This window comes from Balaenoptera physalus, assembly GCF_965194825.1.
Source record: "Balaenoptera physalus genome assembly, chromosome: 9".
Taxonomy (NCBI): Eukaryota; Metazoa; Chordata; class Mammalia; order Artiodactyla; family Balaenopteridae; genus Balaenoptera; species Balaenoptera physalus.
This window is the reverse complement of record NC_138888.1, coordinates 5977981-5993887: the sequence shown is the minus strand read 5'-3', so window position 1 is coordinate 5993887 and position 15907 is coordinate 5977981. Positions and strand designations below refer to the sequence as shown.

General features: G+C 36.0%; 1 protein-coding gene across 17 annotated transcripts in view; it reads right to left on the bottom strand.

Moving 5' to 3' along the window:
* Positions 1–15907, bottom strand: part of PRKN (parkin RBR E3 ubiquitin protein ligase) — a 1297158-nt gene that overhangs the window by 1175165 nt on the left and 106086 nt on the right. For 13 of the 17 annotated variants that reach the window (XM_082475586.1, XM_082475576.1, XM_082475587.1 and 10 more), the window contains one exon: positions 9590–9689. The exons of the other annotated variants lie outside the window; for them this stretch is intronic. In XM_082475586.1, the coding sequence (XP_082331712.1) occupies positions 9590–9689 (100 nt within the window). The remainder of the gene's footprint in view (positions 1–9589; positions 9690–15907) is intronic. 17 annotated transcript variants of the gene reach the window in all.

Here is a 15907-nt window from a genome sequence, read left to right as displayed (position 1 = left end):
CAAATGGAAAGAGATACCAATTAAGCAAGTTATCCTATAAAGCAAAGAAAGTTTTAAAAAATAAAAATAAAGCAAACCTCAGAAAAGCCATGCAAGCATATAATCCACCACCAATATTCTGAAATCTTTAGAAATCTGCACTTGAAGTTTTAGTGGAGTTTTGTGGCTAAAGCTGACTGCATTTACGCCTGTCTGGACAGAGAACACGGAATACCGTGTGCAAAATATTATCTGATACACCATTAAAGCGCCTCCGTTAATTAGTAAATAAAGTCAATTGCTAAGGTTATCACTATGTCGATTCCTGCCCTGCCCCTAAGAGTTTAAACCTAGTTGTTACTGATAAGTAACAGTGTTTGTGAAAATTTCACCAGGCAAAAATATTTAGAGTAACACCATTTTCTTCTGGATCTAGGAATCAGAAAGTGAATCACAAGTAAAAAAAATGTAATTAATTTACATTTGAATGTCGTTATATTCAGATTCACTAATTGATTAAGAAAAAGAAAGCCAGCCATAGGACAAATCTGGGGCATTTGTATAAAAGTATTGCCAGAATATTTTGTAAGTTGTTTAACTTTTCAAGACTCACACAATAAATACCTTGTATAATCTGTACTAGAAATAGTACTTTATCTTTATCAGATAATAATTATACAACCACTCTTAGCCCAAGTTTAGCCCAAAGTGGTTTAGCCCAACCACTTTTAACCTAAAATTAATATCCAATCACAATAAATATATTAGCACATCTAAAACTTCTGTAACTGTTTCACCTTATCCTCCACCAAATGAATTCATTTCCCTTATGCATCACATTTCTCCCATCACCAGGCGGCTGTATCTAATTCTTCTGTGCTCTTCACACGGAAAATTCTCTGACTCCATTCATTTACTCCAACAATATTTACTCAAAGTCTCCCCCAAATCAGGCAGTGTGCGGGCATTGGTGTACACAAAATTATTTTTCACACCTACCAGAATTCCATTCTTCTCTTATTTTCTATTAGCTATTCTTTAATTGTGCAAATATGAATAATAATAAGATGTAACAATAAATTCCCAGTAAATGTTAGCAATTATTTTTGTAGCCTCATTCCAGGGGACGTACACTGAGCATTTCATAAGCTTTGCTATTTAATTATCACATCAAGCTTATCTCAATATTAACATCAATACTAGAGGCAGAAGCTGGGTTTAGAGACGTTAACTAACCCAATGTCATGTCAGTACCAAATGGAGAAGCCAAGGCTCATACCAAGTTAGCCTGACTCTTTATCCACCGGGTGACAAGGGGGAAAGTCATATAAAAATTCAGTAAACAAATTTATAAAGATGTGAATTTGGGGGGATGTCATAATAATGAAAAGTATCAAAAAAAATAATGAAAAGTATCACTTTCGGATAAAAGCCTTATAAGCAACTCAGATTTTATAATATCCTGATATCAGTATCTCAGAAGTCATTGCTTTCCAACAGTTGGCATGATAAAAGACGTTTCTATTTCAAAAAGAAATTTACATATACCTAGTAATGCAATCTCCAAGAAACCACTATAATGTTCTGTTATGATTGTAAGAAATCTGTTCTTAGATGTTCACGGAGGGGGAAAGATATATATGATGGAGGATACTGGTTTTCTAAAATGTTAAATCTACAAACACTACTGACTACTGAGTACCATAATCACCCATTACCAATTCTGGTTGGTAAAATGAGTGTCCTGGGAGTCTCAGAAGAGAAAGACACACTGTGTAATCCTTTCCGACATGATTATGAGTTAAAGGGGGGAAAAGTCACAGCTATCAGGACTGGAAATCACCATGAGGGGCTAGAAGCTGAGCTTTAATTTTATAGCTTCTGCATATTGAATCTAATATCAAGAAGCAAACAGGACTTTTAATCAAGTAAATGGATGGCTTTTTTTTCCTGAAACAGGAAGAGAAGCTCTGTAAAAGTGAATGTCTTTGAAGGAGAAAAAGAGAAAGAGAAAGAGAGAGAGAAAGAAAGAATATGGCAAAAGATACCTGAAATATTAAAGCTTGCAATGAAAGGAATGGTTCTTGGTTACTTACAGAGTTAAGTTCAGTTCAATAAGCATTTGCTGAGTGCCTTATATACATGGGATAGGCACTGTGGTAAGCCCTAGTGGTGCAGACACGATCCCTGATATCAATGCTCCAGTGATCTAACAGTCATACAAAAGGCAACTCATGCAGAGTGATATATGCACTAAAGCAGCAATATCCATGTACAGGAAGGATGTGATTTATTAATTTGCTATTTTAGTAAAGAGGTACATTTTAATAGAAACATAATGTAAGCATATTGTTGTGTCCATTAAACTCTGAGGTTACACTTATTGCTGGCATAAAGACTAGCATTGCTTCTTGATCCGGTGGCAACTGCCAAAAATGGAAGCATGGTCTCAAGAACAAATCGCAGCCCTTCCCCCTTACAGAAAACAGCAATATACCAATGATAATCAGAATAAATATTACATTATACTATTTTCATGCAAAGAATAATCTGATAATTACCACAGATGCATAATAAGTAATTAAAAATAAGCATAATGATTATCAATCAGGTTACAATGACTTATCTTTAAGGATTTCAAAATAAACCTCTGTGACAATTACAAAAGGACTTGTCTTATAGAGAAGCATAGAAAGAGCAATCTTGAGCAAAATGAAACCCTTACTAACTTGAATTATCATGCAGAAAAAAAGGGAGGAAAATTGTAATTATCTACGTTGCAAGGAGATTAAACATCGCTCTTATAACTTGTGCTCTCAATACCACAAATAAATAGAAACTTTTCATACTGCCTCTGGAAAAAATTATGTAGCAAGATGAATTTATCTGAGCTAAATGAGTTTTGCTGACAAAAAGGCTAAGTGATATTCTTGACTTGGAAAGTGAATAAGACAATCCAAAGGTGAAGGGATGGAAATTTCCTTAGTAAGCCTAGGATGATTGGAAGGTAATGTTCCCCACATTAAGAACATAAAAATAGTAAGCAATATCAAACTGGTATTGTTAAAAACAACTGAGTTTTCCAGGAAAATGGGACTTTCATGACATTCTCCAGGCAGGTGGGCACTAGACTAGACCCTTGCGCTCCATCTCCCTTTGCTTTATTGGAGCAGAGCTGTTTTCATTCCCATTAACACGGTACCGTAAATAAAGGACCTGGAGTGGCCCTCAGCACGTGGTGGGTGCTCAGTCAGCTGTAGCTATTATTACCATGACTGTCCTCCACTGTCTGCCTCTCCTTCCCTACATGAACTCTACCTTTATCACTCTGGCTCACCACTCTGATCCTGTTACGCCCCAGCTGGGATTTTGTCAAAATGTATGACTGGCAAGCTACATATTATTATAGGTGTTAGTGTTCTCTATACAGTCTCGTGAGCCAGAAGGCAGCACCAACAGTACACCCTTAGTGCTCTTGCCTTTATGGAGATATTTCATGCAAGGGCACAGCTATGTAGAGGTAAAAAAACACCATCACTATACTTTCTTGCCTTCTTCTCCATTCCTTCAATGTAAATACCTTATATCTTGATTGTGTTTGTTCTTTCCCTTGATTTAGATGGAGGACTGAAGTGTGAGCTTTTCAAAGGTGTGGCCTGCATCTCCATTTCTGGGTTACAGCCCAGAGGGCAGGCTTCTCACAAGATACTCTGTCAGGGGGCACAGCTGACTTCTTTGGGCCTTTCCCTAATCCCAGCTGAGTTCATATCAGAGCAATTATCTTTTTCTGCTTCTTCTTCAAAAGGGTTTATCTGTATTTTTCCCTTTAGTAAAGTAATAAATGTTCACTATGGAAGAATATGAAAATACAAAAAAAAGAGAAAAAATTTTTTATATCTATAGCCTCTACTATCCAAAAACAAAGACTTGTTAACATTTTGTTTTCTTTCCTCCCAGTCTTTTTCTTCCTCATTCCTGCTTTTAAGGGAAGGAAGTACAGCAGTTCTGCGTTTAAACAGCTGTAATAATAAGGTAAGTACATGTTTTGTCTTGTATTTAAAAATTTAACACAATGTAAACATTTTTTTCTGTGTTTGGAATTATCTGCACTCAAAGCAGCTATTTTTATGGTGCAACTGAATAACAAGTGTAGCTCTGTTTTCCCCCCCACCTCCTACAATAGCAAGGATGTGTACTGAAAGTAAACATAAACTTGGGGTTATTATTGGCATTTGTATTTGTATTTAATACTTTCAATCATTACTAGGAATCTGATCTTGTTACTCTTTTCATTTTCTTCCATTAAAACATGCCTGGTTGTTATGAACACCTGTTAACACATTGGTTATTTTATTGTTTTATGTTTTTGTTTTTGTCACAGTAATACTGTAATTTAACTTCATATCTCCAACAGTATCTAGCACAGTATTTTGCACACAGTAGGCATTAAAGAAATACTTTCCAAATTGGACCTACTTAGGGAGATTTTAATTATAAGGAATAACGACTCATTAGGGATTAAAGAATTTGTGAATGAAATACCAAATAAATGCATTAGTTACATTCTGCCTTGATAAAGTTTTCACATAACAGTGTGGGGGGGGGGGCGGGCCTCTCCAAAAATCCCAGATGGTTTTATTTTAGCATAATTATCTTCTCTTTTACTTTAAAATACAATTTGTACATTTTTTTCATTAGCAAAGTAATAAATGCTCATTATGGAAAATTTCCTACCTATAGAGAGAAGAAGAGCTCTTCATTGCTCATGTCTAATAGTAATATATTTTAGCAACAATATTAACCTTCTGAAACTATATAATTGCCATTCAGATTATTTTTCCAAAAAAAAAGGAAATGTCTGGCATAAAATTTTAAAATAACTGCTGATCAATCTACTAAATGAAAAGTGAAAGTAATGATCTTAATTCCAACTTTAAATCAACTTTAATCTATCTGTAAAGTTAGCCACCTTTCTTTTTTTATTAGGAAAGTGAATCAGTAAGGTAGAAAAAAGTGACTAGTACAATACATTTCAAGCCTCCATTGATCTTTCAGGCTTTCTTGCCACTTTCCATCTGAATCCTCTGTCCACCAGTCTTGAATGGTATTACAACCTAAACCAATTTCACTGAAGCACACACTGCAAACAAATCCCTGGCTCCAGTCTCAATGAAGACTAACGAAAACAACGAAAGCCGCAATGAGAGCGGTAAGAAACACTGACATAAGCTGCAGACTGATCAAACTTTAATCATTGCTCTTGAGAACTTTCTGCTATGAGTGAATCAGTGATCAAGAACAACCCTGTGATCCACATGCACACCCAGGTGCAACATGCCGCTTGGGAGCACACCTTTGGGACACACAAGAGCCTGATGATCATTCTGGCCATGCAGGAATAGCTCACAAAAACTAGCCTCTCAACTCAGGAGCTATACTAGTTCCAAAGTCACCACATATGATATCTTAGAAGCAGTCACCTGCTTCTAAGGGCACTTTGAATTGAGCACAGGCTAGATTCTAAAGGATGAGGCCCCTAAGTCAGGCTGTGTGCTAAAAAGTAAACCAGCCTGAGATGAGGCATCCAGATCCAAACGGTTCTTAGGAAATCATTACAAATGGCAAGGGACACAGAGAGGCAAACAGAGCTGGAAATATACATGTAGAATGATGCAATTTAAAAAGTATTATTGTAAGGACACAAATGACTTAAATGGAACATTTTATTGGATTCCTATTTATCTTTTCTATGTATTCTAAAATCTTAATACTAAATATCACCTAAATAGTAGCTCTTTCTTCACAATCAGTAAGATGGGAATGGGGGTTTACTTTGAGGAACTTAGTACATTGAGGATTTAAGTTAAAATTCAGTTAAGCTAATTTAGCAGCAATTTAAAATATTTCTGCTATGAATGATAACTATTTTGACAATTATATAGCAAGTATGAACTGAATAAGTACTAATTCCTTTTGTAGGAATAATCAAAATTAGTGATTTTTGACCCACATTCTAATTTAGATCTAGTGAACTGCTAGAAATTGTTTTACTGATGTAAAAAAAAAAGCATGATAAGAGAAAGAAGATGAGGTTCCAATAATAGCAAATATTTGTTTAAAAGCTTCACAGCTGACATATTTATCCATGTATTCATTAAACACATTTTATGAATAGTTGTTTCAGGAATACATCTTCTGGCAACTACTTGAGATTCTGCTCTGTGATGATTATTTGGTTCATTGTTCATGTTTCAGCTCCTTTGGGGTTTTTATAGTTGAGTACTATGCTGATTTATGGTGGGATCCATCCATAATCATTTTGCCCCAATAGAGATATCCTTTGAAACTTTAAAGGACTGATCGTCATCTGCCTATTTACACATCATCAGCCTGTTTCCAAATACCACAGCTTCAGGATCTACATGGAATAAAGTAGGTGTCACCAGAAAAAGTATGATTTATTTTCTGCCCTGGACATATAGTTACTTGATAAGGAAATAAAACCAAGCAAATACCTTGGTTCTCTTCAACCATAACTCACAGCTTTGTGTAAACTAAAACAATTAAAAAAAAAATTCAGGAGAAGTAAAAGAGTGGGACATGAAGAGAAAATTTCAATGTAATAAAAAATTACCTTTGAGTATTATAAGAAGAATATTAATCTATGAATGGTAAGAGCTCTAAGAGAATGAAATACAACACAATCTCAGAATGTATGTAAAGAAACTTTAAAAGTAGCTAACACATCACCATTACAAAACCCACAGGACATAAACTCTCAACTCTGTTTACAGTCAAAAGTGTGTGATGCAGGACCAGTTGTGGAAGGACACCAAGAAGTATGACAAGGAGCCTGAGGAGGGGAAGTGTGCTAGATGTCATCTCAGCTTACAGTGAGTTCTGCCAATGTCTGAATGTGAAAAACAAGTACATACAAAACAGAAAAAAAAAAAGGTCAATTATGAAGTAAAAGAGAACAGTGCAGGAACACAGAGGTAAAGTCAGAAAGGCCCAGAGACAAAGAGACAAGCACAACCAGCCAAGCCTACTATGGGCAAGTGCATGCCAAAATGATATGATACCCCTGTCATTCATTTTAAAAATACATAAACAAGTTCCTTTTCAAACAGCTGGAAATTTTATACACTCCCTTTTTCTCTTTAAAGGATACGACTACAGAATTTTATTCTAATATGATATATTTTTATGCTTCAAAGTCTTATTGATCATTCTGCAGTCTCTACAACAACAACAAAAAATGCATGATTTCCATGGCAACCAAATTACATAGACTATTCCACTAACTAGGCTACTTAGGGGCATTCAGTAAGCATAAAATGAACATGCCATCCAAGTTCACTTAGTTATAAAATGCCCACATCTCAAATTCTTCCTATGAAATTTGTTCTAAAAAATACAGTGGCCCAAGCCTGAAACGTTACTGAACTTTACTGACATTATTGAACATGACATATTTTGGATATTATGTGGGAATACTTCTGTATGCTTTTATTATGGTCTTGTTGAGTATTTCATGTCCTAGAAATTGTTTTCAGTTTTTGAAGACCGTTTCAGAAAAGTGCATGACACATAACTGCAATAAACCCGGCAACAAAAATAAAAAGTTGTTCAGAATTAAGTTATCCTAAAAAGTGGTAACTTTTTAAAAAATTTAAAACATGATAATAACTTGATTTTTCCCCTTAGGGTTTAACTCTAATAATTGTGAAATCATGTTTTTTTATATGTTTGGTGCTACTCTATTTGAATAATTTTAAAGTGTCAATTTGAAATAGAAAGGATTTTTTAAAATTTTTATTTTATATTGGAGTATAGTTGATTAACAACGTGTTCATTTCAAGTGTACAGCAAAGTGATTCAGTTATATATATACATTTATCTGTTCTTTTTCAAGTTCTTTTCCCATTTAGGTTATTATATACACTGCTATATTTGAAATAGAAAGTATATTTTTAATGTTAATCTAAAAGTAAATAAAAATCATTTTAAAAAGATCAGAAAGGAGGGAGTTAAGGTTGGACATTTGCTCATATATATAGCAGAGTTCTAATAACACTTATTAACTCACTTTTAAGGAAGAGGTTCCATTTGAATTACAGATGTTAGTGTTAAAAAAAATTTATTAGATTTTTATTTCATAGTAAAGAACATAGGCTCATTCATCAATGTTTATCTAGTAATGCCATAATCAAGTCCTAATATGTCTAACTTTTAAATTAATACAAAATACCTTATTTCTGAGAAATCTGTTTTAGAAACTAAGGTACATTTGGGGAAAAAGTCTTAATTTAATTGCCTAGGACTGCTTGAATAATGAGACTATGTCATAACACAAAGATATCAAGAAGTCAAAACTGTAGATATCTCAACAAAAGGTAAAATAACAACATACACAAAAGAATTTAAATATTTTGCTCTAACTTGTAGTTATAAAAACCACTCATATCCACGCCTTCCCCATGAAATAGTCAAAGCTAAAGGAGAATAACTGAATTATCATTTTTTTTCTTTTTCTTGCTTATATTTTCCACAGGTCACTCAATGACTTATAAATGTTTCACAATTATGTTTCAATACTTCAAAGGCAGACTGCAAATGTAAAATATTTCATTGTTATTTTTCTTGCTAATCATGTCTATTGAGTGAAAGGTAACGATTATTAAAACATGGTATTTCCTACTGTATATTTATCTTAAGAAGCAGATCAACATAATATTTCAAATATTTCCATAAAGTGTGCAACACAGACACTCAGGAGGAAAAAAAAAAACACGCAATAACTTCCTAGACACCGAAGTAAAGCAATTAAGTATTTTCTCTTGAATAAATCATTCTTTATAGAAACTAAAGCAGAAAACTGTTTTGATCAATGTTAATATTGATGTCTTATGAATTTTCTACCATAAAAGAGAATCTACACACTTTAAATTATATTAATGGCTGAAACCAGGTATCTGAGTGTACTAGAATAGCTATGCAAATCTACCTTTTGACAGAACCCTACAAGCATTTAGACTTAACTATAGTCCTACTATGAGGCATGGTTTTAAAATGAGGACAGTAGAGAAGGCTAAGTGGAGAATGATCTCTACCAGGAGCCCAGTGAAAGGCCTGACTTCCTAAGGAAAGGAAGCTGAATACATAGGGAATCCCCTTCTTGCCTCCCTACAGACAAGAGGGTCATAGAGTGTTAGTGCAGAAAGATTATTAACTCCAGGAACCACACACATGTGGCCTTCAAGAAATGCAGTGTTCTTTCTGAGTCCAAATAGTTAACTATTAATTAAAAATTAATAGTTAACTATTAATTAAAAAATAAATTAACTATAAAGGTATACTTCATTGTATTTAACTATATTATTTGTGTTCGTTTCAGCAGTTTTCTCTCTTAACCTACGGAAATGGGAGTAATGGAGGTGAGGCCAGAGAGATGGGCAGAGACCAGAACATTCAGGGCCACGCAGGAGGTGTTAGAAAATTAGGAGTTTATTGTGAAGACTCCGAGGAGCTACTAAAGACTTGAACCTGGAATGAGACAGGCCCACATGTGTTTTGGAATCATCACTCTGATTGCAAAGTGGACACATACCAGCGTGGGACCAAACAGGAGCGAGAAGACGCATCTGAAGGCTGCTGTGGTCATCCAGGTTAGAGGAGCTGGGGTCCTGAATGATGGTGGTGGAGGCAGGCTAGAAATTATAGAAACAATACAGAATCTTGCACCTCTCTTCCACATTTCACATGAGAATAAATACAAGCTCATATGTACCTAATAATAAACAAATCAAACTTTTCTCAAAGTTAAAATGCCATCCTTAAAGCAAAAAGTAGATAGTAGCCTTCTAGCAAGCAATGAGAGAAGCAAATTGGTGTTCTCTGCCTGGCAGTGGACAAGCTAAAGGCTGCTGAGTTCCTGGGACCATGTTGTGTCATTTCCATACTTCCTGGGACTCACAGCTGACCTTATCCTTGCGAAGGTTTAGTCCAGCTTCCAAACTCCAGTGGGTTCCTCGATACTTATTTTGACAAGTGTGTTCTCCCTGAAGCCCCAGGATGCACTGTCATTAGTGTCAAACTTTAGTTCTCACGTAGCAAAGAATTTGCTCTTTTGGCTGGCAGTGTGTTTCTCATGAATGAACTGTAGATCACTCTGGGAAATCTCTCTGTCCCTGTGAATGACTGTAGAGTGAGGAATTCCTCAACTGTGAATTATTAAGGTTGTAGAGGTACAGCAGCTAAAAATGGCAGTTAACACCTAGAAAATGAAGGTCTTCGAATTTCTACATATTTTGCTACTAAGTGACATCAGTTGGAACCACAGTCTTCCAGCCTTAATCACTGAAAATTCTGAATATACTCATTTTACCCTCAGCTTTTCTTCTGAGTTTAGCAAACTACAGCCTGCAAACCAAATCCTTTTGTAATTAAAGTTTTATTGGAACCCAACCCCACCTATTGTTTACATATTGGCTCTGACTGCTTTCACATTCCAACAGCTGAGCTGAGTAGTTGGGACAAAGACCTTATAGCTTACAAAGCCAAAAATAGTTACTATGTGGCCCCTACAGAAAAAGTCTGCAGACTCCTGCTCTAAGCGAAGCAGCACCTAAAATATTCTCTTTAATAAACGTTATTGAAAGGATAGAAATGAACAGTCATTGAAATCACAAAAGAAGAAGAAAGGTTTAAAAACACCCCAAAGCTACACCCCATATCTTCTTTACACTCAGATGTATAAAACTCGAGAGCTGCTAGAGAGTGGACCACATTGGAAACCACCCACCTGTGACATCAGCAGATGGAAAGGCTGTCACTTTTCTGAAAGGGATCCTAGGGAGGCTGATTAACCTGTTAGAAAACCATTCAAGGGATATCCGCCAGCCCCCACAGACAGACTCGAATTTAAGAGGATAGAGATATCAGAGTGTTTCGTGAGGTACTTGTAAGTTCGGATCCTTAACGCTGCAAGGATCCCAAGCGGAGGCTCACACACACTGTGCAGCAGCGTCACTGATGAATCCACACCTCCCCCCATCCCCATCTGACCCGCAGACAGGTGTTAACACGACCAGAGGACAATCCTGAGCCTGGAGCAACCACGCCTGTCTGACTAGAGTAACCTTTCCTCTTTTAATAGGAAAGCTTCGGTACCGCTCCTTGAACAGAAAGAGTACCTGCTTTAATAAATCTGGGCATGAGAACGCAAGATATTTCTTCATTTCCACCTCAGAAAGAATCATCCAGCACTGTTTTAACTGCACCCCAGCATGATCTCCCTGTGGGTTTCCGGAGGCACTTGTGGTAATCCTTATTCGTTTCATGGCCCGTACAGAATAAAACCCATCCAAGTCAAATACCCTGCTTTCCCATAGCTTTCCCCACTTTCAGCTTGCCTCCCCTGGCCAAGCTAGCATGAAGTACAAAATATTGATTGGAAAGGCACTATACACCCTTGAAGAGCCTGTCAAATTACCATCCACCCTATATTTTCTTATCTCCACATGTATAATAGTAAATATAATTGATTAGTAAATGTTGGAGCATAGTTCTGGCAATTAATGGAACAAAATCTTCTCGGGGTACATGTTCTATCCCCTCCTTTCACCCCCATATGCAAAGTCTCTGGTGTAAGAGCTCTTGTGTGACAGACAAATAACTGCACTTTCCCCATAGGCTTAATTCCTCTCCCGTCTCCTTTTTTACTTAGACTCTGTTATTAATTTTCACCTCTGACAGTAAAAACCCGAGGACAAGATTGCCACAAAAAGGATTATCTTTCAGATCAATGGTGAAATCGATTCCACACCCCACTATTTATCAGCCTGCGGCAAAAGTGCAACTGCTTAGGAAATATGTCCTCTCTTTCAAATGCATGTTCAGTTCATCTAGGCAACATTTCACCTCATTCTGCATGAATTCAATACCCTGACTTTTCACCCATAGATGCATAATCATAAAGTATATATTACCAGCCAAAAGTGATCTTTTCAGTATCCTTTTATAGGTGATACAGAGTCCTTCACTTTCAGCTTAATATATTTATAATACACCAGGTACATGTTATTTTTTTTTCAGTTAAACTTTCTAACTCTAAAAATGAAGGCAAAAATGATAGATTTTTGGTCTCCCACATCTCCCCCACTAAGAAGTATTTTACACCAAAACCCAAGGGAGTGTTGACTAAGATTACTGACAACTTTACTGACCTACGTGTTGTGTTAGCCATATAATTCAATAGCAATAGAATTTTGTCAACATCAACGAGGTTTTATAGGACCAGAAAACCTTGGCTTTCAATCCCCTGGTATAATTAAATAAATTTAAAACTTGAACTTACCTTAGTAATTCAAAACATTCTTACTAAAAAGTCCAGATAGTGAAGTAAACTATATAATTGTTTTACAACAGGTTGATGTAACTAATTAAAAATAAATTATCATAGCCAGAAGTTACCTTAAAAAAAACAGGGTAAGAAAAACGGCATTTTGGGCAAGAACTATTTATCCATATACTTATATACAGATACATGTGGAGTACTAGAGCAATGATTTATTATACTCAAACAGCAAATAAACATCTAGAAAGAAAACAGTGTCAAAATGATATATTCATATCACACTGCCTTGTACAAACATTTTGCAATGTCTAGTATAGACACTTCAAGTTTCTTAAGCCAGAAATAAAGATCAACCAAGACTTGCCAAAAGCTTCTATTTTAAGCATTCATATTTAAGCCAATTATTTAGACTCTAAAATGTATTGTCTCATAAAATATGATTATATGCAGTGACAAAAATTTTATGCAACTGAAATGCCACTGAGTTCAAATGCACAGATTCAAAGTTTATTGTGAATCTTAGATTCCAAGGCCATCCAGCAAAACCTTTTATTCAAGATTAGATTTGATTTGGAAAGATCAATTAGATGACAATGAACAGAATATTTGGAGAAGAATCAGAATGGATGTGGATAAACCAGCTGGTAGATTAATCAGTGTATCATCCAGGGCCTCTCACTGAAGTAGGTCAGTCAAGAAAAGATGGTTGACTGGACTAGGGACTGTTATGTATAAAATGGAGACCTAGAGATGAAAGGTAAAATTGACAAGATTTGATGACAGATTTGATACTGAGGTAAGAGAAAAGTTGCAAGGCAGATTCCCAGGTAAATGGTTGAACAGTATAGCCATCTGAAACAGAAATGCTGGAAGAGAACTCTACTTGGAAGTGGAAGGGTGGGAGAGAGTCCTGAATTTAATTTTAGACACATGGGGTGTGAGGTGCCTTTGAGACATATAAGTGTAGAAAGTCACAAAGGCAAATAGATACATGGATCTAGAGCACAGAAAAGCAGAAATTAGGACTAAAAAAAGTCACCAATCCCAAGTCCTGGCCCTAGGATGAGTTTTCTGGGAGTGTTAATATTCGTGTTTCGACAAGGCTCCCAGGGAATGAAGGACCTCAGAGGAGCACCAGGATTGAGTTAAGACTAGGAGGACAAGTTGAGAATATAGAAGACTCTGCTGGCTATGCAGCGGAAGTGTGAGTGGCAAAGTGATTTAAAGCATGGATGGGTGATCAGGAGGAGGAAGTATCCAACTCTTCAGGAATGAAGGTCAGCAGGGTGTAGGTCAGTTGCACAGCGAAGGTGGTCTCCAGGGTTTCTGGGGAGTGGGTGAGCAATGGCCTTGCCTCCCTCACAGTGAGGCTTTCTCCCTGATATAACCGGAGCAATGATGATACTGTGGAGAAAATGCAGCATGGGTGAGAAAGTGGAAGCCTTGAAGCACTTCATGCTGGGAAGAGACACTAGTTCTGCACCCACCATCTCAGAGAAAAAGTAAAAGCTAGGAAGAAATGTAAGCTAATCTAATTAAACTCCTTTAGTTTGATCAAATTTTAGTTAGGATCAAACTCCTGGAGTTTGATTTCACAGGGTCATGAATTTCGAAAAGGGCCAGAATAGCCAATTTAAGCCACGGTCCTATGGTCCCCAGACCACAAATGTTTCTGATACTCCACTTGTCCCTTGCTTTGCCTTACACTAGTCCTCTGAAGACTTGAAGAACTAGCCTGTGAAATAATAATAGAGGAAAAATAAAATAAAATAAATGCTTTGCAAACATTAACCTATTTATTCCTCACAACAATCCTGTGTGGTAGGCCCTATTGTTATTCCCCTTTAATCACCACACAACTGAGACAAAGAGAGGTTATGTAAGTCACCCATGGTCACAGACATGGTTAGTGGCAGAGGTAGGATCTGAACCCAGGCAACTTGCTCCAGAATCCAGGCTCTTAACCATGATGAACCACAGTTCTCTCATATGCAGGATTCCATTTGTAAAAAAAAAAAAAAAAAAAAAATAGCTCTAGCACTCTTGCTTACTAATAAGGTTATAATGAGTGTGCTACTCTGCTGTTTAGACATCACTATTTCAAACATGGAAGCAATCGTGTCCTGCTATAATTCCTCAGCAGGTTCACAGATTTTAGAATATTAACAAGTAACTTTAAGGTATAAAACAATTTATACCTGAATGAAGGATGCCCTGCGGTATAACAGTAACCATAGCAACAGAGTAAGATGGGTTTGCAAAGTGAAAAGTATCCTAAGGTATTTGATGCCCTCAAAAAAGCTTCCTCTCCATTTACAATAAGGACATGACCAGTAGCAGCAAAATAACAGTAAATTTTCATAATGGATTATATTACTATCCAGATCAGCAATATTTCATCTTCGCATTTTTATTTCCAAAAGAACAAGGACTATACTAAAATCTGTGCAATTTACATCTCAATAACAGGAATGCTTAATTCATTCAAGATTTTATACTAAATAAATCATGATATGTACATAGGTTCAATGAGAAAAGTATGCAATTAGAATAAAGTTTTAATAATACCATATGCATACTATATTTACAAAGGGTAGATGTAAAGTTAGTATAGAGTATAATCACAATTAACTTTGTATTCCGCTAAGAAACAGATTTTTTTAATAAATCAAAAAACTTATTGTAAAAAGTAGGCCTCATCTGGAGAAATAATGTGGTAAATCTTTTTATAATATGTATCGGCAAAAGCACTATAAGATTGCTTAAGTAAATAAATATTATTTAAAGACCACCAGTACTGTATATAGGATTAATAAAGAAAGAAATACTAAGCAAAGGCTCTGCTTTTGCTACAGGGTGTGCGTAGCCCTGTTCTCTTCAATGTGTATCAATGACAAATTAAAGCATGTTATTGCTTTTCAAATATTTGGATGAAAGACTAAGAATACAAAATTCAGAGTTTGGTATAATCTGCTGATATTATCAAGATGAAGTTTAATAGAAATAACTGTGCTTGAGTTTCAAAAAACAATTTTACAAGTCTGGGAAGTAAGGAGATTAGGTATTAACTGACAACAGCTTTCACATAAATCCACAGTGTATGACCATCAAAAGAGTAAATGTTATCTTAGGTGTGTAGTGACTGTATAAAACGCAGAATAAATGAGCAGACAATCTGCCCGGTGCTATCACAGCACACCTCAGGTTCTAGGGTGCTGCATTTCAAGAAGGACACGTGAACTGAAAGTTTTTAGAGAAAAACAGCCAGGTTAATGACGGAGTGTTAAAATCATGTCACATGAGGTATATGTCCCATTGAGGCAAAGTTCCCCAAGGTCAGGGACTGACTGCACCTTAGTTTTGTCACCAACACCTAGTACACAGTAGGTGCAGAGTAAATGTTTGTTGTACAAATGAACAAATTAATGTACATAAACGTGCAGAAAAAAGGAAGACAAGATTGAAAATCTTCAAATATTTGAAAGAATGTATATAGAGGACACAAATTATTCTGTTTGGCCTCCAGAGTAGAACCAGGACCAGAGTTTGGAAGTCACAGGAAAACAAATT